An 18,788-nucleotide genomic window follows, 5' to 3' on the forward strand; every position below is an offset into this window, starting at 1 on the left:
TTAGCTGAGCTTCAGGAGTGGATGAATAATAATTGGCTAAAACTTAATGCTGACAAAACTGAGGTTCTTGTTATCGAGGGCCAGGGCTCAACAGCAAAGCAGCTCCAGTCTCAACCAACACCGCTAAGGATAGGGAGCTCAGACCTGAACAACTCAGACTGTGTGCGCAGCCTGGGAGTACTGATTGATGGGAAATTAAGCTTCAGGAATCAAATCTCAGCTGTTGTGAAACATTCCTTCTTTCACCTAAGGAATATTGCAAGGATTAAACACCTAATTCCTTCAGAGGATCTTCCAACCCTAGTTCATGCCTTCGTCACATCAAGGTTAGACTACTGCAACGTCCTCTACACAGGCCTGCATAAGAAAGACTTACGCCGCCTGCAATTAGTACAGAATGCCGCTGCAAGGCTGTTAACGAGCCAACCCCGCCATTGCCACATAACACCAACCCTGAGCTCACTCCACTGGCTACCGATAAAATGGAGAATTCTGTTTAAGATTGGCTTACTGACATTCAAATCCTTGCACAATCTGGGCCCTGGATACCTGAAGGACTTGTTGCAACTACATCACACCCCCCACAATCTTAGATCAAAAGGACGTAACACCTTGGTCACCCCCAGAGTCCACCTCAAAACCTTTGGAGACAGAGCCTTTTGTCATGCTGTCCCTACACTTTGGAACTCCCTGCCACACCCAATCAGGACAGCCCCATCCCTGGAAGCATTTAAGTCTAAACTGAAAACCTACCTTTTCAGTCTGGCATTCATGAACATCTGACTATCTCCTCTGTAACACAACCCAGCCTGAAACCCTGTATTAATCTGAGACACAGCTATGCGCTTTGAGTCCTATGGGGAGAAAAGCGCTTTACAAATGTTATTGTATTGTATTGTATTGTATTGAGAAGCCTATTAAAGGCTTTCCGTTTAGTTTCCACTTCCATCCTCCACCTTCCGTTTTCAAATGCCCCACAGATGTTCAGTAGGGTTTAGGCCTGTGGGCATGCTTGGCCAGTCCTGCAACTTTACCCTCTTTTTCCTTAGCAAGGCAGTGTTTGTTTTGGAGGTGTTTTTGAGGTCATTATCATTTTGGAATACAGCCCTGGAGACTAGTTTGAAGGGGATCATGGTTTGTTTCGGTATGTTACTGTACTGTACATGTATGCGTTCATGGTTTCCTCAATGAACTGTAGCTCCCCAGTGCCGACAGCACTCATGCAGCCACAAAGCATGAGACTCCTAGCACTATGCTTGACTGTAAAGGTGGTCACACACCATACAATTTTTTAAATATCTGTTCAATTCAAGAATTGTAATAAAATGTTTCTGATTGTAACATTTCAAAAATATGACCAATGTACCACACACATATGTAAAAATGTTTCCCCAATTATGATAAAAATGATTGGAAACTCTGAGAAATTGCTAGCATGTATATTAATAAAATGACTCAAAAGTAGAAAACAGCCGCTCACCAGCAGATAATATGGAATGTGCCCGGAGATGGAACTGACAGCCAGCAGTTCCAATGATAAGCAGGAATTAAGTTGAGTCCGGCACCATCCACTTATATGCTCTTTAACTTTATTTGCAGATCACTGACATATACAACGTTTCAGAGGACTAACCTCCTTTCTCAAACTTGAACTTGAGAAAGGAGGTTAGTCCTCCGAAACGTTGTATATGTCAGTGATCTGCAAATAAAGTTGAAGAGCATATAAGTGGATGGTGCCGGACTCATCTTTATTCCTATTAATAAATTGACAATCTAACACATACCATACAATCTTTATAAAAATTGAAGAAAAATTCCCAGCATTCCGGATCGATAAAAATTGAAAAAAAAAAATGGAAATCCGATCAGATTTTTCAGTCGAATGAAGAAAAAAGCTTTTGATTTTTTTAGAAGATCTGATGATATTTATCGAATTGCCATAAAATCAGATCATTTTATTGTATTGTGTGTGGCCACCTTTAGAATCGCCTGTCTTTGTACTTATCACCTGGTTGCCAATATACATGCTTGACACCATCTGAACCAAATAGGTTTATCTTGATCTCATCAGACCACAGGACATGGTTCCAGTAATCCATGTTCTTAGTCTGCTTGTCTTCAACAAACTGTGGTCTTTATTGTACATCATCTTGTACATCATCTTCAGAGGAGGCTTCCTTATGGGATGAGTGCCATGAAGGCCAATTTTCAGGCTGACCTGAACCTCTTAATCTTCCGTAGCAATGCTACCAGCAATGCTGCCAGCACTTATAAGTCTATAAGCAAAAGGCAATCGGAGTGGAATCTGTCCTGGTTAACCATTGTATGGTATTGGCAACCATGCTGTATCTAATTCTTGTTTTTTCTTTACTTTTTTGGACAAAGTGTAGAATAACGTTTGGGTTTGACAAACGTTAGAAACAGCAAAAAAACCAAAAACCCTAACACGTGTTTCATGGGAAGAAGCTGCTTCCTCAGAGGCACACAAAATGTATATAATCAGTTGTAGACCATAAAGTATACAATCCTCACCAAGTGCATACTCCAAAACGAAGGACGACAGTCTTCTCCATTTTTGTAGTATGCATTCTGTGGAGTTTGTATCTCCCTTTGATATTACAGATTTGATCGCATAGATTACAGTCTACAACTGATTATATTTATTTTGTTTGCCTCTGAAGAGGGAAAATGTTTACATAAAAAACATTTTGACAGTCTTCATTTAGTGATGTACTTACTTTTCTTGTCAGTTTTTTAGACATTAAAGCGGACCTAAACCAAACATATTTTTTTTTATTCAAAATATTTAGTTGCACCACTCTGACACATGCAAAGCCTAAGAGCAGTCATTACTTATGAGCTTAGTAGGAGGTTTTAGATCATGGGTGTTTTTGTCATTAGCTACCCTCCCTCACAGGGGCGTCATCTATGTGAAATCTCACACAAGCTTTGATCACCTCCCCTGTAACATCATCTGTAGCAGCCTGTGTTTTGTTTTTGTTTTTTATCTCCTCCAACAGTCTGCCGGATTCTGTCCTAGCAATATAAAAAGGAAGGGAGGGGTTCCTCTAATAAATGTAAAATATTTTATATTTGTCATCATGCAGCTGAAAAAGGCTGCTATTTATTATTATAATTTAGAAAATAGATTTTATTTCTGAAATCTTGTATGTTTAATTTGGGTCCACTTTAAAGGTTGTGTGTTGAGTTATTTTGGTGGGATAGAAAATGTACACTATTATACAACCTGTTTACTGACTACTTTATATTTTAACAAAGTGTCATATGTTTAGTGTTGTCCCTTGAAAAGATATAATAACCACTTTACCCCCGCGCGTACGTATTTCTCCGCCCCTCTTTCCATCCTTTAAAAACCAGGGACGGAGAAACACGTACTTTCCGCGTTCCCGACGCTGCCCGCGCTCCCGCTCGTAAACACGCCGCCCGCAGCTAGTAAAACCGCCGCCGCCCGCTCGCCCAAAGATCAATGAACGGGAAAATCCATTCCCGTTCGTTGATCTAAGCCCCGCAATGATCAGCTGCTCTCCTATGGGCAGCGCGATCATTGTGAGAAAAAACTCACGTGTCCAGCCTCCTTATTCTTCCTCCAAGCTTCCGGAAGGAAGCTTGGAGGTCGCATTAAAACAAAAAGTTACTGTGGCCATCTTGTGGCCAAATAGTAAACTACACCCTACACATTTTTCACATACAAATAAATGACTTTTACACATAAAATTAACTCATTACCTCACACACTCCCCATTTTTTTTTTTTTTGTAATTAAAAAAAAATTAAAAAATTTACAATTAAAAAAAATACATAAATAGTTACCTTAGGGACTGAACTTTTTAAATATTTATGTCAAGAGGGTATAACACTGTTACTTTATAAACTATGGGCTTGTAATTAGGGATGGACGCAAAACTGAAAAAAATGCACCTTTATTTCCAAATAAAATATTGGCGCCAAACATTGTGATAGGGACATAATTTAAATGGTTTTATAACCGGGACAAAAGGGCAAATACGTTTCATGGGTTTCAATTACAGTAGCATGCATTATTTAAAAACTATAATGGCCGAAAACTGAAAAATAATTATTTTTTTCCCCACATTTTTCCTATTTTCCCATTAAAACACATTTAGAAAAAAATAATTCTTGGCATAATGTCCCACCTAAAGAAAGCCTAATTGGTGGCGAAAAAAACAAGATATAGTTCATTTCATTGCGATAAGTAATAATAAAGTTATAGAAGAATGAATGGAAGGAGCGCTGAAAGGTGAAAATTGCTCTGGTGCTCAGGGGGTAAAACCCCTCAGTGGTGAAGTGGTTAAAATATTTGCAAACATGTTTGTGGTGTACTCACTTTTGTGAAGTACTGTATGCGTCCCTGAATAAGCAATCTAATTCATGTTTTCTTTTTTCAGCCCATGGCCTTACAATACACTGGAAAGAGGCTATGATCTAGTGACTGGACAACAAGCACCAGAGAAGACTCTTAGGTATGAGAGCATACTGAGTTTGTAAATGCAAGCTGCTTCAACGACTGTATAGGGCTTATGTACAATATGCATGTTTATATTTAATTTAGTTTTTGTCTGTTTTAAATTTGTAGTTGCATTTTGTATTCAAAAGCCTAATATTCACATTTAAACGGTATATCATTTGTGTTTGATTAACATTTGGTCACTCATCAGCAACAGTACACTTCAAACAGCACAATATGATAGGCTACATTTTAAAAAAAAGTGGACTAATGCGCATGCGCAGACTCGCGATGAGCGGCTGATGAATCTGCGAGCTCCTTCCTCGGGAACCTGATCCCATCAGACCATGCATCCCTTCCCAGCTCCTTACATTACCATCTACCTGCCCCAGTCCTAGGGCATGTCCAGGAAGGGAAAGAAGGGGAAATCATCCCCTCAGGCAGCCGCCCAGCAGCAAGGAAAGCTAATGGCATACTTTGCGCCTACCACCATGAGGTCCAAGATGGCAGCCACAGCTCAACCCGCTGCAGACCTCTGCTCCATGGCTGATAAGTAGATCCCAGCGATCTTCACAGCCTCCCTATTGCGGCCCATTGAGACTCCCATGTCTGCTCAACAATTCCAGGAACTCTACAATAACATCAGCTGTCTCTTCAAGCGGGAACTCACCACGGCGGCCACGGACTTATCCAAGCAGATCAGGGAGGTAGATAACCGGGTTGGTAGGTGGCCTGGTGGATGTGATTGAGGCTGACAAAGTGCAATTGGATGACCAGGGGGAGAAAATACGCACTTAGGAACCTAAGTTAGAAGACCTCGAGAATCGATCCAGGCGGGCAAATATTTGTGTTTGATGGATCCCCAAGGCCATTAGTAATCTTAAGGCGATGGCACTTAACTTATTTGCTGCTCTGCTGTCACAGCTGGACCCTCAGGAGTTCAGGATTGTCCGCATACTTCGAGCACTTCAGTGTCCAGGCAATGCAGATTTACCCAGGGACATAGTATTCAAGATGCAGCATGAAGAAATGAGAGATACCATCCTAGCAGCTGCTCATACTTTTTCTACACTTCCTGGGGTCCCTACAGATGTTCATCTATTTGCTGTTATCTCCCCACTTACTCAGGCCAGATGTAGAAACTTTAGGCCTGTCACACAGGCCTTGATTGATGACCATATAAAGTATAAGTGGGACTTTCCTTTCTCCCTGACATATCAACATGGCAATAAGAATTCTGTTTGCAGAACATTTGAAGAAGCTAAATGCTCCCTTGAACTGTGCAATCTCCAGCTTCCTCTGCCAGAACCCAGGCCCCTGCCTCAAAGACCACCTAGGCCTTCTCAGATTTGGACGGAGGTCCCGTCCCAAAGTCGATGAACTGGTAACCCTTCCGCTTCCCCACTTCACCTCATGTTCCTGTCGTGGATTGAAGCAGGTCCCTTTTGACCCTTTTTGCAAGTAATGTTGGATTTATTTTTACTTGTTTTGCTTTTAATTTCTTTATCTCCTTATGCAAATATACTGTACCTCCCTCAGTCCATTGCTTACTTGACTTAAGCTACCTTGGTCTGGTGCCTTCCTTTACAGTATGGAACATCTTATGTTTTGCTATTCATACGCTTTAATTATGACCTGATGGGTGATGGTAGATACATTGCGTCCCTTTCCTGATTTATATTATGGGATTGTCATCTGCACTTGTCTCCTATGAAGGACATGTTCAATATCTATATCTCACAGTTATATTACATAACTCCTTTGTTCCTTTTTTGGATTCATTACCATATGCTAGTTCTTCTATTAACATATTCTCATAGCCATTCTTGCCCTATGATGTTATCATTTACTAATTTCTATGCACATCTTTTGCTGTGGACCTCTGAAGGACTTAGATTAGGGGTTTGCATTCCAGTGCTGTTTTTTACTATGCGGTTTTTAGGTCTCCTGAGTGTAATATGCTGCCACCCTACTTGGAATCATTCATGCTGGTGCCTTTAGTATGGCTCCCTGCATCCGTGACTCTTAATGTGAGGAGTTTTCTCCTCTGCTGTTTGTTTGTTTTTCTGTTACTGTTGTTTTTTTATGTGACTTCAACATGCCTTTTAGTATTAAATGCTGTCCATGCTATATCTGCTTGGCCTCCAGAGGCATTGCTCCTCCCTGCTATATATCAATTTTTATTTTGCGGCTTCTTACTGACATTTTGCCATATGTTGCAGTATATCTCATAATGTGAGATTATTTAATATCTCCTCAGAGGCATAAGGCTATGCAGAATTTTTTATCCCAAAAACAGGATGTACTGACCCTTTTAGAAACTCATTTTACTTTAACATCCGACCCTAAATTTATACATCCTCAGTATAAGCAAATGTATTTATCCTCTTCTCCAACTAAAAAAGGTTTTGGGAGTAGCATTGGTATTTCACAACTCCTTTCATCTGGAGGTTGAGTAGACCATACTGGATGATTAGGGCCATTTTATAATTGTGATAGGTATGTTGCTCACTACACGAATATGTTTTTGTTGATTCTAACGCTCACCCCAGTGAGCCTCTGGCTACATTTTCTGTCTTCTCTAATCGTCTTCTACAATTGCGCTATGACACACTTTACTGGTGTGGAGATTTTATCATCTTGTCTTTTATTATCTTCTCTCCTCTACTGCCACCTATGATAAGCTATCCCAAAAGAACGTAAGGTCTTCAATAATCTCTTGGACTCCCTGTCTTTAGTAGGCATGTGGAGGGAGCATCATGGGTGTTCCAGGGGATATACTTCCAGGGGATATTCTCCTCATCATAGATCTTATTCTCATATAGATGCCATTTTTACCATCTCCTGGATATTATTCTACATTATACCCCCAGCCGACTCCTCCACTACTAAATGCATAATTTTTTAGCCAATTCTTCACTTCCATATTTCTCCCACTTATCTGCTTATCAGCTCAATGTCCCAATCACAACTGAAGAAGTTGAATAAATAACACCTCCAAAATAATATAGCCCCAGGCCCAGACGGGTATACGGCTCTCTATTATATAGAAAAAAGTGCATATTTTAAGCTAAACTACCTGCTTTTTAACCCTATTCTTAAACGTGCCCCAGTCCCTTAAGAAATTTTAGCCTCAGTTATATTGGTCATACCTAAACTAGATCGTAACCCCTTAAGCCCCTCCAATTATAGCCCATTTCACTTCTTTTTTTTATTCTTTTATTTTTTTACCTCAGAATAGTCACATGCTCAACCGGTAGGTACATAACTTCATAGCCGTGCTCCTGAGTTGAGCTGAGCTATCATCATTGGTCATTTTTATCAGATGACTTTGTTACACTTATGCTCAATAAAACAGACAAAGGAAAAACAGGAACACATATAAAAGGACAAGCTTTACTTTCCCATATACAATTTTTAATTAACCTACCTTCTTATTTTGAAAACTCTGATTCAATCAACTCATCACCATTCTCTCCACCCCAAACTTACCACCCTAACATCCACGCCACACCCCCCCCCCCCCCCCTTGTAGACTCACATATTACCACTCAGACAGTACACCGCCACTCAAACCACTCAGTTCTTATCTAGCCACCCTATTCTCATCTTCCCACCCTGGACTCCACCTACCTTCCCACTACCAATGACGTCAATCATGGCAGATCTCCAGCCATATTGCTCGCCATTTATCTAGTTTTCTACTAGGGGCCTGTTCTTCTGTCTCCCACTCCTCTAATTCCATAAAATTTCCCATCTCCTTTATCTCAGGAGCGGTTACACTTTTCCATTTAAGGGCTATTAATCTCTTAGCCACTATAGCCGCTGGGATGGTTATGTTAGAATCTTCACCTAATCCAAAAATGATGGTCTGTTCTGTAAATTTACAAGTACTTTGTACCTTCCTATTACAGAAGGCCGCAATGTTCATCCAAAATTATTGAATCTTATGGCAGGACCACCACATATGTCTGTCTGAACCCCTAACAGTTTGGCATCGCCAACATATATCTTCCGTACTTGCCCCCATCCCGCCCAACCGGGCTGCAGAGACATACCACCTTGCTGCCAGCTTATAATTAACCAATTGAAACGCAGGGTTATGAGGTAGCCAAATACACTTGAAATTTTTCTCCCAGTCCTGAACACATAAAAATTCTGGCTCCTTTCTCCATTTTTCACAGTAAAAGGGAAGAGGAGGGTCAAAATACCCACCTATGAAATTATATAATTTAGATATTGATTTCTCCAACTTTACGGCATTATGAAAACATTTTTCAAATGAATTTAACTGACTACTGATTTTGCCTTTATATTTGGAGATAAAACTCCTTAATTGTAAGTATTTGAATTTATTTCCTTTTCCACAATTCAAATAATTTATAGAGTATTCGTCGAGGTGAACATTGTATCCTTAAACCAGCTTGGATCCAGACCAGGCTCAAAAGCCGGATTATTACCTAAACTCAGAAGGGGAGAGATTTCCTTCCTTTTATAACCCACATCCAGCAATTCTGCAAATGTTTGAAGAGTAGGAGTAAGAAGCGGGTGGGCAGCCTCCCATAATACCTTCCTTACTGATTTTGGATGCCAAGATTTTATCAAAGCGAAGTCTATCAACTCCTTCTCAGATTGGGACCAGAACTTTTGGGGCGATGCAATCCTTAGATCTAATAATCTATCCAATTGTATGCTCCTATAATAGTGTTGGATATTAGGAGCCCCCATTCCTCCCCTATTTTTGGATTGATTAATCGTTCCAAAAGCTATTCTATGTTTCTTTTTCCTCCGAATAAACTCACCAAATGTTATGTCCCAAAACGAAAACCAAGATTTAGGCACCTCTATTGGAAGATTTTGCATAACAAAATTCATCTTTGGCAAGATTTTCATTTTAATAAAATTAATTTTACCTATAGCATTAAGAGGCAAACTTTTCATTGTTTTTAGTAATTTTATACATTCTTCTTGCATAGTTATATTTTTCTCCTTAACCTCCTGAGCGATAATCCCGAGCTGAGCTCGGGGTATATCGCGCAGGAGGATTTCTCAGGCCCTGGTGGGACGATTTGCATAATTTTTTTTTGTTACACGCAGCTAGCACTTTGTGTAACTTCCGATCGCCGCCGCTCGCCGCCGATCCACCGCCGCTCGCCGTGCCGTGCAGTCCCCCCCCTCCCCGACCCCTTGCGCAGCCTGGCCAATCAGTGCCAGGCAGCGCTGAGGGGTGTTTCTGGACTCCCTCCGACGTCACGACGTCCATGACATCGGTGACGTCATCCCGCCCCGTCGCCATGGCGACCGGGGAAGCCCAGCAGGAAATCCCGTTCTGAACGGGATTTCCTGCTTGCTCTGATCGCCGAAGGCGATCGGAGTGGGTGGGGGGATGCCGCTGCGCTGCGGCTATCATGTAGCGAGCCCTGGGCTCGCTACATGATTTAAAAAATAAAAATTTTTAAAAAATAGTGCTGCGCCACCTCCTGGGCGATATAATTGTATCGCCCAGAGGGTTAAATACATCATCAACATTTCTGCAGAGATAAATCCCAAGATATTTAATTTTAGTATTTGTAAAATTAAACTGATATTTCCTTTGGATCTCTTCTAATGTATAGTGATCACAACCTAAATTCAATAAAACTGACTTTGTATTATTTTGAAATTCTAAACTTTACAAAATCCCTTAAGGATATCATGCGCCTTATCCAACGAAAACTGTGGATTACTCAGTCATTAACAGATCGTCCGGATAAGCCAAGATCTTATTTTCATAGTCCCCTATTTTCCAACCCATGACTCCTGGATCATTTTGGATTATAAAGATTAATACTTCCATACTCAAATTAAAAAGGATAGGAGAGAGCGGACAACCCTGTCTTAGGGCTCGTTTACACTATCGCGAATCCGCATGCGTCCAACGCATGCGGATTCGCACATGTAATGCAAGTGGATGGGCCTGTTTCCACTGTAGCGTTGTTTAGGTGCGTTTTTTTAAGCGGTGAAAAAACGCACAAAAGAGCCGCAGAATTTGCCTGCGAGTGGAATGCATGCGAACCGCATGCAATGTATTTAATAGGGAAATCGCATGCGTTTTCCCCATGCGGTTTTTGCCACGAATTCGCATGCGAATTCGCATAGGTACCAATGTAAATTCACACAGGCAGTGACATGGTTAAAATCGCATATACCCTCACCTATGCGAATTTGCGGCAAAAAACACATGCAGAATCGCATCCGCATGCGATTTCATCAGTGGTGGAATCCAGGCGATTCCGCACCGCAATAGTGGAAACGAGCCCTCACTCCATTCTGCATAGTAAATGCTTTAGATAGACTCCCATTAATTGTGATTACAGAATTTTTGTTTTGGTGGCCCACTTTAACAAATTTATGAACCCTGGTTGAGGCAGGCCACACTGATAACATTAGGAAGATTTTAGATATTATTCACCATGCCCATCGTACTAAGCACCCGCTAGCTCTCCTCCTTCTCGACTTAGAAAGGGCATTCGACACCTTGTCATGGTCCTATATGTTTTGCACACTACAGGGGTTTGGGATTTTGGGCCTTTTTTTACAAGCCATTATGTCTATCTACTCTTCTCCCTCAGCTGCCCTTAAACTCCCTACCATGCAAGCGGCGTCATTCAGCATTGAGCAGGCACCTCGCCAGGGCTGCCCCCTTTCTCCAGAATTATTTGCCATATGCATGGAACCCCTTGCCTATTTAAGAAGACATTCAGAAGATATACATGGGTTCAAGATTGGAAATACCTCATACAAAATCTCCCTTTTCACTGATGTTTTGGCCATAACACATCAATTCCCCCCCTTCTCCAGATTTTAGATACCTTTAAATCTATATCTGGTCTCTCCCTTAATATCACTAAACAGGGCCGGATTTGTACTTTTTACCACCCTAGGCCCACTATCTCCAGCTGCCCCATGACTACAGTGGGGTTAAGATAGGGTTATCCTACATGGGGAAGAGGGGTGGTTAGGGATACTCATCGATCAGGTATTTCTGAAGTTAGCCAAAAGTAAAATAAAAGCGGTTAGTGGAGATTAAGGCTACGTTTAAAGTGTTGTGTTGTGAAGCGGTGTAGGCACCACCTATATTCAGATTGCGGCAGTTGCGGTATAACAGGTTGCTACACTTATGTAGTGCATGCAGAGCGTTACTACTAAACGCGAGCGATAACAGTAGCAGTGAAGCATACTTTTCATTGACTTTATACTTCACTGTACCCAACACGATGCTAGCATAACGTATGGCACCACTGTCCTCATCTGTCGCATTCCTGCTGTTACAGGTAATGCAAGGGCCACTGTGAATGTGGCTTAAAAGCTAAAAAATCTTGGGTGAGGGTACAAATTTGAGAATAGATTTATGGGAAAAGGGATAACATTAAGTATCATCTCAAGGTTACTCGTCACAAGATAAGGGTGTTTACATTGACTTAGGACAGTCAGTGACATGTGATTGTGTACTTTGTAAAGTGCTGCAGAAGATGTCAGTGCTATATAAATACATAATAAGATGGTAGGACATTAGACTATGACTATGGTAGGATTAGATTGTGAGCTCCTCTGAGGACAGTCAGTGACATGACTATATACTCTGTAATGTGCTGCAGGAGATATCAGTGCTATATAAATACATAATAAGATGGTAGGACATTAGACTATGACTATGGTAGGATTAGATTGTGAGCTCCTCTGAGGACAGTCAGTGACATGACTATGTACTCTGTAATGTGCTGCAGAAGATGTCAGTGCTATATAAATACATAATAATAATAATATGGTAGGACATTAGACTAGGACTATGGTAGGATTAGAGTGTGAGCTCCTCTGAGGACAGTCAGTGACATGACTATGTACTCTGTAAAGTGCTGCAGAAGATGTCAGTGCTATATAAATACATAATAATAATATGGTAGGACATTAGACTATGACTATGGTAGGATTAGAGTGTGGGCTCCTCTGAGGACAGTCAGTGACATGACTATGTACTTTGTAAAGTGCTGCAGAAGACGTCAGTGCTATATAAATACATAATAAGATGGTAGGACATTAGACTATGACTATGGTAGGATGAGAGTGTGAGCCCCTCTGAGGACAGTCAGTGACAGGACTGTTGTACTCAGTAATGTGCTGCAGAAGATGTTAGTGCTATATAAATACATAATAAAATATGGGAGGACAGATTGACAATGGTACGATTAGATTGTAAGCTCCTCAGAACACGATCAGTGACATACCTATGTACTCTGTAAAGTGCTGCAGAAGATGTCAGTGCTATATAAATACATAATAATAATATGGTAGGACATTAGAATATGACTATGACAGGAATAGATTGTGAGCTCCTCTGAGGACAGTTAGTGACAAGGCTATGTACTCTGCTATGTGCTGCAGAAGATGTCAGCGCTATATATACACATAATAATAATATGGTAAGACATTAGACTATGACTATGGTAGTATTAGAGTGTGAACTCCTCTGAGGGCAGTCGGTGGCATTACTATGTACTCTGTAAAGTGCTGCAGAAGATGTCAGCGCTATATAAATACATAATAATAATATGGTAGGACATTAGACTATGACTATGGTAGGATTAGATTGTGATCTCCTCTAAGGACAGTCAGTGACATGATTATGTACTCTGTAAAGTGCTGCAGAAGATGCCAGCCCAGTGCTATATAAATACATAATAATAATAATATGGTAGGACATTACAGTATGACTATGGTAGGATTAGATTGTGAGCTCCTCTGAGGACAGTCAGTAAAATGACTATGTACTTTGGGTAGGTGCAGCAGAAGATGTCAGTGCTATATAAATACATAATAATAATATGGTAGGACATAACATTACACTATGACTATGGTAGGATAGATTGTGAGCACCTCTGTAAGTGACATGATAATTTACTCTGTAAAGTACTATAGAAGATGTGTATTGGGGGTTAGGAACTGCAAGATGAGAGGGAAATAGAGCACTACATTGCAGAGAGGGGAGAGGAAAAGACGTTGATGGGGCAGAAAAGTGTAGACTAGTAAGAGCAGGAGGAAAAGAATTGCAGAAATGCAGACTCAGCTGTACGGTTTGTTTTGCTTGACATGCTAGGAAGAAAAGAATCAGCAGCAGCCCCCATCCCCCTTCCCTCCCCAAGTGAGCTTATCTCTAAAGCAGCTGACGGCAGATATCTTTATAACTGGCTGCTATTACTTTCCTAAATACCTGTGAAAGGTTCAAAGCTTCACTGATCACAGCTCTCAAGATTTGAATCTCTGCGCAGTGAGGCTGAGTGTAGCAAGCAGCCTGGAGAAGAAGGGGGCGTGGCTGCAGAACACACAGCTCCGTTACAGGACAGAGAGGGGGGGGGGGGAGGACTCGGCTGCAGGCATAGATGTCACTTGTAAACAGCCTGCAGCGTCATCACCTCCCTCTGCCTTCTTACCTCCTGATAGCCAGACCAGGCTGTCGGTGGCCACCCGCAGCTATATGTAGCAATCTGCCCTGCATACCGCAGGACTAAACAGCTGCAATCCCGCCCCAGCTCAAGCCCCGCCCTAGTCCCGGGCCTATTTGGGCTGCCCATAAATCCGGCCCTGTCACTAAATCTGAATTAATGCCATGTAACATGCCATATAATTCTATTTCAGCACTTACGTCTCACTATGGGTTTAAGCTTCAGTTTAAATAAGTAAAATATTTAGGTGTTAAACTAACTAGAAATCCGGCGTATATGTGTGCAATTAATTACAAGCCTCAGATTGCCTCCTTAATTTCCTTGCTATCTACCTGGAAGAAGTACCCAATCTCCCTGAGTAGTCCTATCTATGCTATTCGCATGACCCTCCTTCCAAAAATGTTATATTATTTTAGGGTCCTACCTGTCATGGTTCCTAAATCTGCTTTGGCTTCAGAAAGAAGCCATTACATTTATTTGGGCACATAAACCACCAAGAATAGCTTTGAAGAGGCTGCAGCTCCCAAGATCGGTGGGTGACTCTGCTGTACCTAATTTCCATAAATACTATGTGGCCCCCCTACTTGCGCATGTGACACCTACTCAAGCAGGTCATAAGCTCCACTATGGGTTGCAAAGTGCTCCTTTCTCTACTGGCAATAGAATCTGTAGTGTGGTCCTCCCATAGTAATCTTACCAGATTGACCTCCTCTTCTCTTTACACACATCATACCCTGCAGATTTGGAAACGGTACAGATGTACACTGGGTCTACAGGCCTCGCCCTCCCTATCTGTCAGAACACATCAAAATACATGGACTCTCTGATGACTTGGGCTGGCAAGTTGGTCACAGTTATACCAAATGCTCTAACTTTTACGCCTTTGGACAATTGGTTCTGGCCGCTACGGTGGCTAAAACATTGTCTAGCAGACCTCATTAAATTTTCCAACTACGCCAAGTATACAACTTTATAGGTCCTTTTCCTTCTGATGCCTCCCCCGCCTACTTTGAGAATTGGTGTAAGTCTACTCCATTGTAATGTGGGGTCATTTCTTATTTGTATAATCTACTTGCTACCAGGCCACAGTCCAGTATGGCCCCAGTTTTGGCTTAGTCGGAGGGCGACTTTTCACCTCTCCGCTTATTAGACACTCATTGTTTTAAAACTCTTATGAAGGGTAGTCTATAGTATTCCATATTGGAGACCAATGTGAAGCTCCTCCACAGAGCATACCTTACCCTGGTGCAAGTTTCTATTTTTTTCTGCAGGCTTCCCCATTATGTTACCGTGGTTGTGGAGCTCGGGGCACCATCTCGCACATGTGGTGGACCTGCCCATTGGTCTCTACCTACTGGACGCAAGTGCATTACTGGCTGCAGTACTTCAGGAGCCCTTTACCAAGGACCCATCCATACTGTTATTTGGTAATACAAATGTAACATGAGACATCTAGCACATAGGCTACTTCAGCATATTGCTAACTTGGCCAAATCATATCTTGGCTCCCGTTGGAAGAACTCTGTTTTATCCCTAGATCGTGTTATTGCCAGGGTCCATAGAGTTATGATTTTTGAACGTATGATTGCAGCCATGGAGGATCGTATGCTACAGTTCACTAACACTTGGACTCCTTTGGTTGATTATGCCAACATTAGATGCCTACAGTACATGCTGTTCTTTGTTACCTGATTTCTTATTTGGCTGTCGAGGCCACACTTCAAATATGTTCCTGTGTTTCCTTTTTGTTTTCAGTTTATTGTTCTTTTTTATTTATAGTTCCTTTTTGATATTTGAGTTACTTTTATTATGCACAAGTTACCCTTTTCTGTGCATGTCAGATTATGTCATATTTTTCTGACTATTATTTATGTTTTGCTGCATTATGTATCCCCCTGCATGGGGTTATTGTGCCTTTTTTTTGAATGGATATCTTTTAGAATTTTCAATAAAAACTATTGAAACTAAAAAAATGGACTAAAAAAAAGTCAAATGCAAATAAAATCCATCGACTGTTGTACAGTATTTTGTTTTGTACTATAAGTTAAACTTTATATTTAAAGAGACACCACTGCGACATAGAGAAGAATGTAATACATTATTCAGAATACCTAATTTTGTGTTTATTATCCTGTTTTCAGCATCAGAAACACTTCCTCTATGTATATATTCTTGTATGTTGGCATGTAACCCTGCACTACCAAGTATGTTTAGCCTAGGCTATGATGACACAGAGCCTTCTTGTCCCAGTGTACTCTGGGAGACCAGATATTGTTTCGGTTCACTTCAGAGCAGAGCACACAATAAACAATCATTTTGCAGTGATGCACCTTACCAGTAGAGTGGGGCCAAACCTCCGATTTTAGGTTCGCGAACCGGGTTCGCGAACTTCCGCGTAAGGTTCGGTTTGCGTAAAAGTTTGCGAACCGCAATAGACTTCAATGGGGATGCGAACTTTGAAAAAAAAAAATTATGCTGGCCACAAAAGTGATGGAAAAGATGTTTCAAGGGGTCTAACACCTGGACCCCCAGGTGGAGGAGTGGGATACATGCCAAAAGTCCCCGGGAAAAATCTGGATTTGACGCAAGCAGCGTTTTAAGGGCAGAAATCACATTGAATGCTAAATGACAGGCCTAAAGTGCTTTAAAACATCTTGCATGTGTATACATCAATCAGGTAGTGTAATTAAGGTACTGCTTCACACTGACACACCAAACTCACCGTGTAACGCACCGCAAACAGCTGTTTGTGTAGTGACGGCCGTGCTGGACTGGTGCACACCATGGCAAGAGTGCAGGTTTTGGTGGCTTTACAGCCCATATGGTCGCCTGGCTGATGAACAGAACAGGTATGCAGTGGCGGGTTCACTGAACAGAACAGGTATGCAGTGGCGGGTTCACTGAACAGGTATGCAGTGGCAGGTTCACTGAACAGGTATGCAGTGGCAGGTTCACTGAACAGGTATACAGTGGCGGGTTCACTGAACAGGAATACAGTAGCGGGTTCACTGAACAGAACAGGTATGCAGTGGCAGGTTCACTGAACAGAACAGGTATGCAGTGGCGGGTTCACTGAACAGTACAGGTATGCAGTGGCAGGTTCACTGAACAGGTATGCAGTGGTGGGTTCACTGAATAGGTATGCATTGGTGGGTTCACAGTACAGGTATGCAGTGGTGGATTCACAGAACAGGTATGCAGTGGCAGGTTCACTGAACAGGTATGCAGTGGTGGGTTCACAGTACAGGTATGCAGTGGTGGGTTCACAGAACAGGTATGCAGTGGCAGGTTCACTGAACAGGTATGCAGTGGTGGGTTCACAGAACAGGTATGCAGTGGTGGGTTCACAGAACAGGTATGCAGTGGCAGGTTCACTGAACAGGAATACAGTGGCGGGTTCACTGAACAGAACAGGTATGCAGTGGCGGGTTCACTGAACAGAACAGGTATGCAGTGGCGGGTTCACAGAACAGGTATGCAGTGGCAGGTTCACTGAACAGGTATGCAGTGGCGGGTTCACTGAACAGGTATGCAGTGGTGGGTTCACTGAACAGGTATGCAGTGGTGGGTTCACAGAACAGGTATGCAGTGGTGGGTTCACAGAACAGGTATGCAGTGGTGGGTTTACAGAACAGGTATGCAGTGGCAGGTTCACTAAACAGGTATGCAGTGGTGGGTTCACTGAACAGGTATGCAGTGGTGGGTTCACTGAACAGGTATGCAGTGGTGATTTTCACAGTACAGGTATGCAGTGGTGGGTTCACAGAACAGGTATGCAGTGGTGGGTTCACAGAACAGGTATGCAGTGGCAGGTTCACTGAACAGGTATGCAGTGGTGGGTTCACAGAACAGGTATGCAGTGGCAGGTTCACTGAACAGGTATGCAGGTATCCAGTGGGCTCACTGAACAGAACAGGTATGGTGGGCTCACTGAACAGAACAGGTATGCAGCCAGGAACAAGCTAAGCCTAACTAATCTTTCCCTATGAGAGACAGTCTGCAGCAGCTCGCCCTACTCTCACTAACGCAGGCACACGAGTGAGTGTAATGGCCGCCGCTGCCTGCCTTTTATTAGGGGGGGGAGTGGCTCCAGGGGCTAGTGTAGCCTAATTGGCTACACTGGGCCTGCTGACTGTGATGTAGAGGGTCAAAGTTGACCCTCATGGTGCATTATGGGGCGAACCGAACTTCCGCAAAAGTTCGCCTGCGGGACGCGAACGCGAACCACTGAAGTTTGCATGGAACCTGTGATTAATTTAAGAATGTAAATCAAAGTGAGGTAGGATTTTACAGTAAGAAAAATAATTAACTAAATAATTTCCAAAATGATATTTTGAAAAATAAGGAATTTCATTCATTAAAGCAAACCTGAACTGAAAATTAAAAGTCAAAATAAACATACACGTCATACTAAAGGTGGCCACACACGATACAATAAAATGATCCGATTTTACAGTGATTCGATAAAAACGATCAGATTTCCCGAAAAAATTGAAAGCTTTTTTTTCATTTGACTGAAAAATCCAATCGGATTTCCCGTTTTCTCCGATTTTTATTGATCCGGAATGCCAGATATTTTTCTTCAATCTTTCTATAGATTGTATGGTGTGTGTTAGATTGTCAATTTATTAATATACACAACCTAGCAATTTTGTCAGAGTTTCCAATCATTTTTATCATAATTGGGGAAAAATTAACATACGTGTTTGGTACATTGGTCATATTTTTGAAATGTTACAATCAGTCAGAAAAATGTATTGCAATTCTTAAATTGAACACATATTTAAAAAATGGTATGGTGTGTGGCCACCTTTACTCCCGTG

The 18,788-nt window shown here is 41.8% G+C and overlaps 1 protein-coding gene across 3 annotated transcripts in view; it reads left to right on the forward strand.

The window, feature by feature from the left end:
- ASTN2 (astrotactin 2) overlaps nt 1–18,788 on the forward strand; it is an 818,428-nt gene that overhangs the window by 386,817 nt on the left and 412,823 nt on the right. For all 3 annotated transcript variants that reach the window (XM_068248102.1, XM_068248105.1, XM_068248104.1), the window contains exon 8: nt 4,428–4,502. In XM_068248102.1, the coding sequence (XP_068104203.1) occupies nt 4,428–4,502 (75 nt within the window). The remainder of the gene's footprint in view (nt 1–4,427; nt 4,503–18,788) is intronic.

The sequence above is a fragment of the Hyperolius riggenbachi genome, chromosome 8, assembly GCF_040937935.1.
Source record: "Hyperolius riggenbachi isolate aHypRig1 chromosome 8, aHypRig1.pri, whole genome shotgun sequence".
NCBI lineage: Eukaryota > Metazoa > Chordata > Amphibia > Anura > Hyperoliidae > Hyperolius > Hyperolius riggenbachi.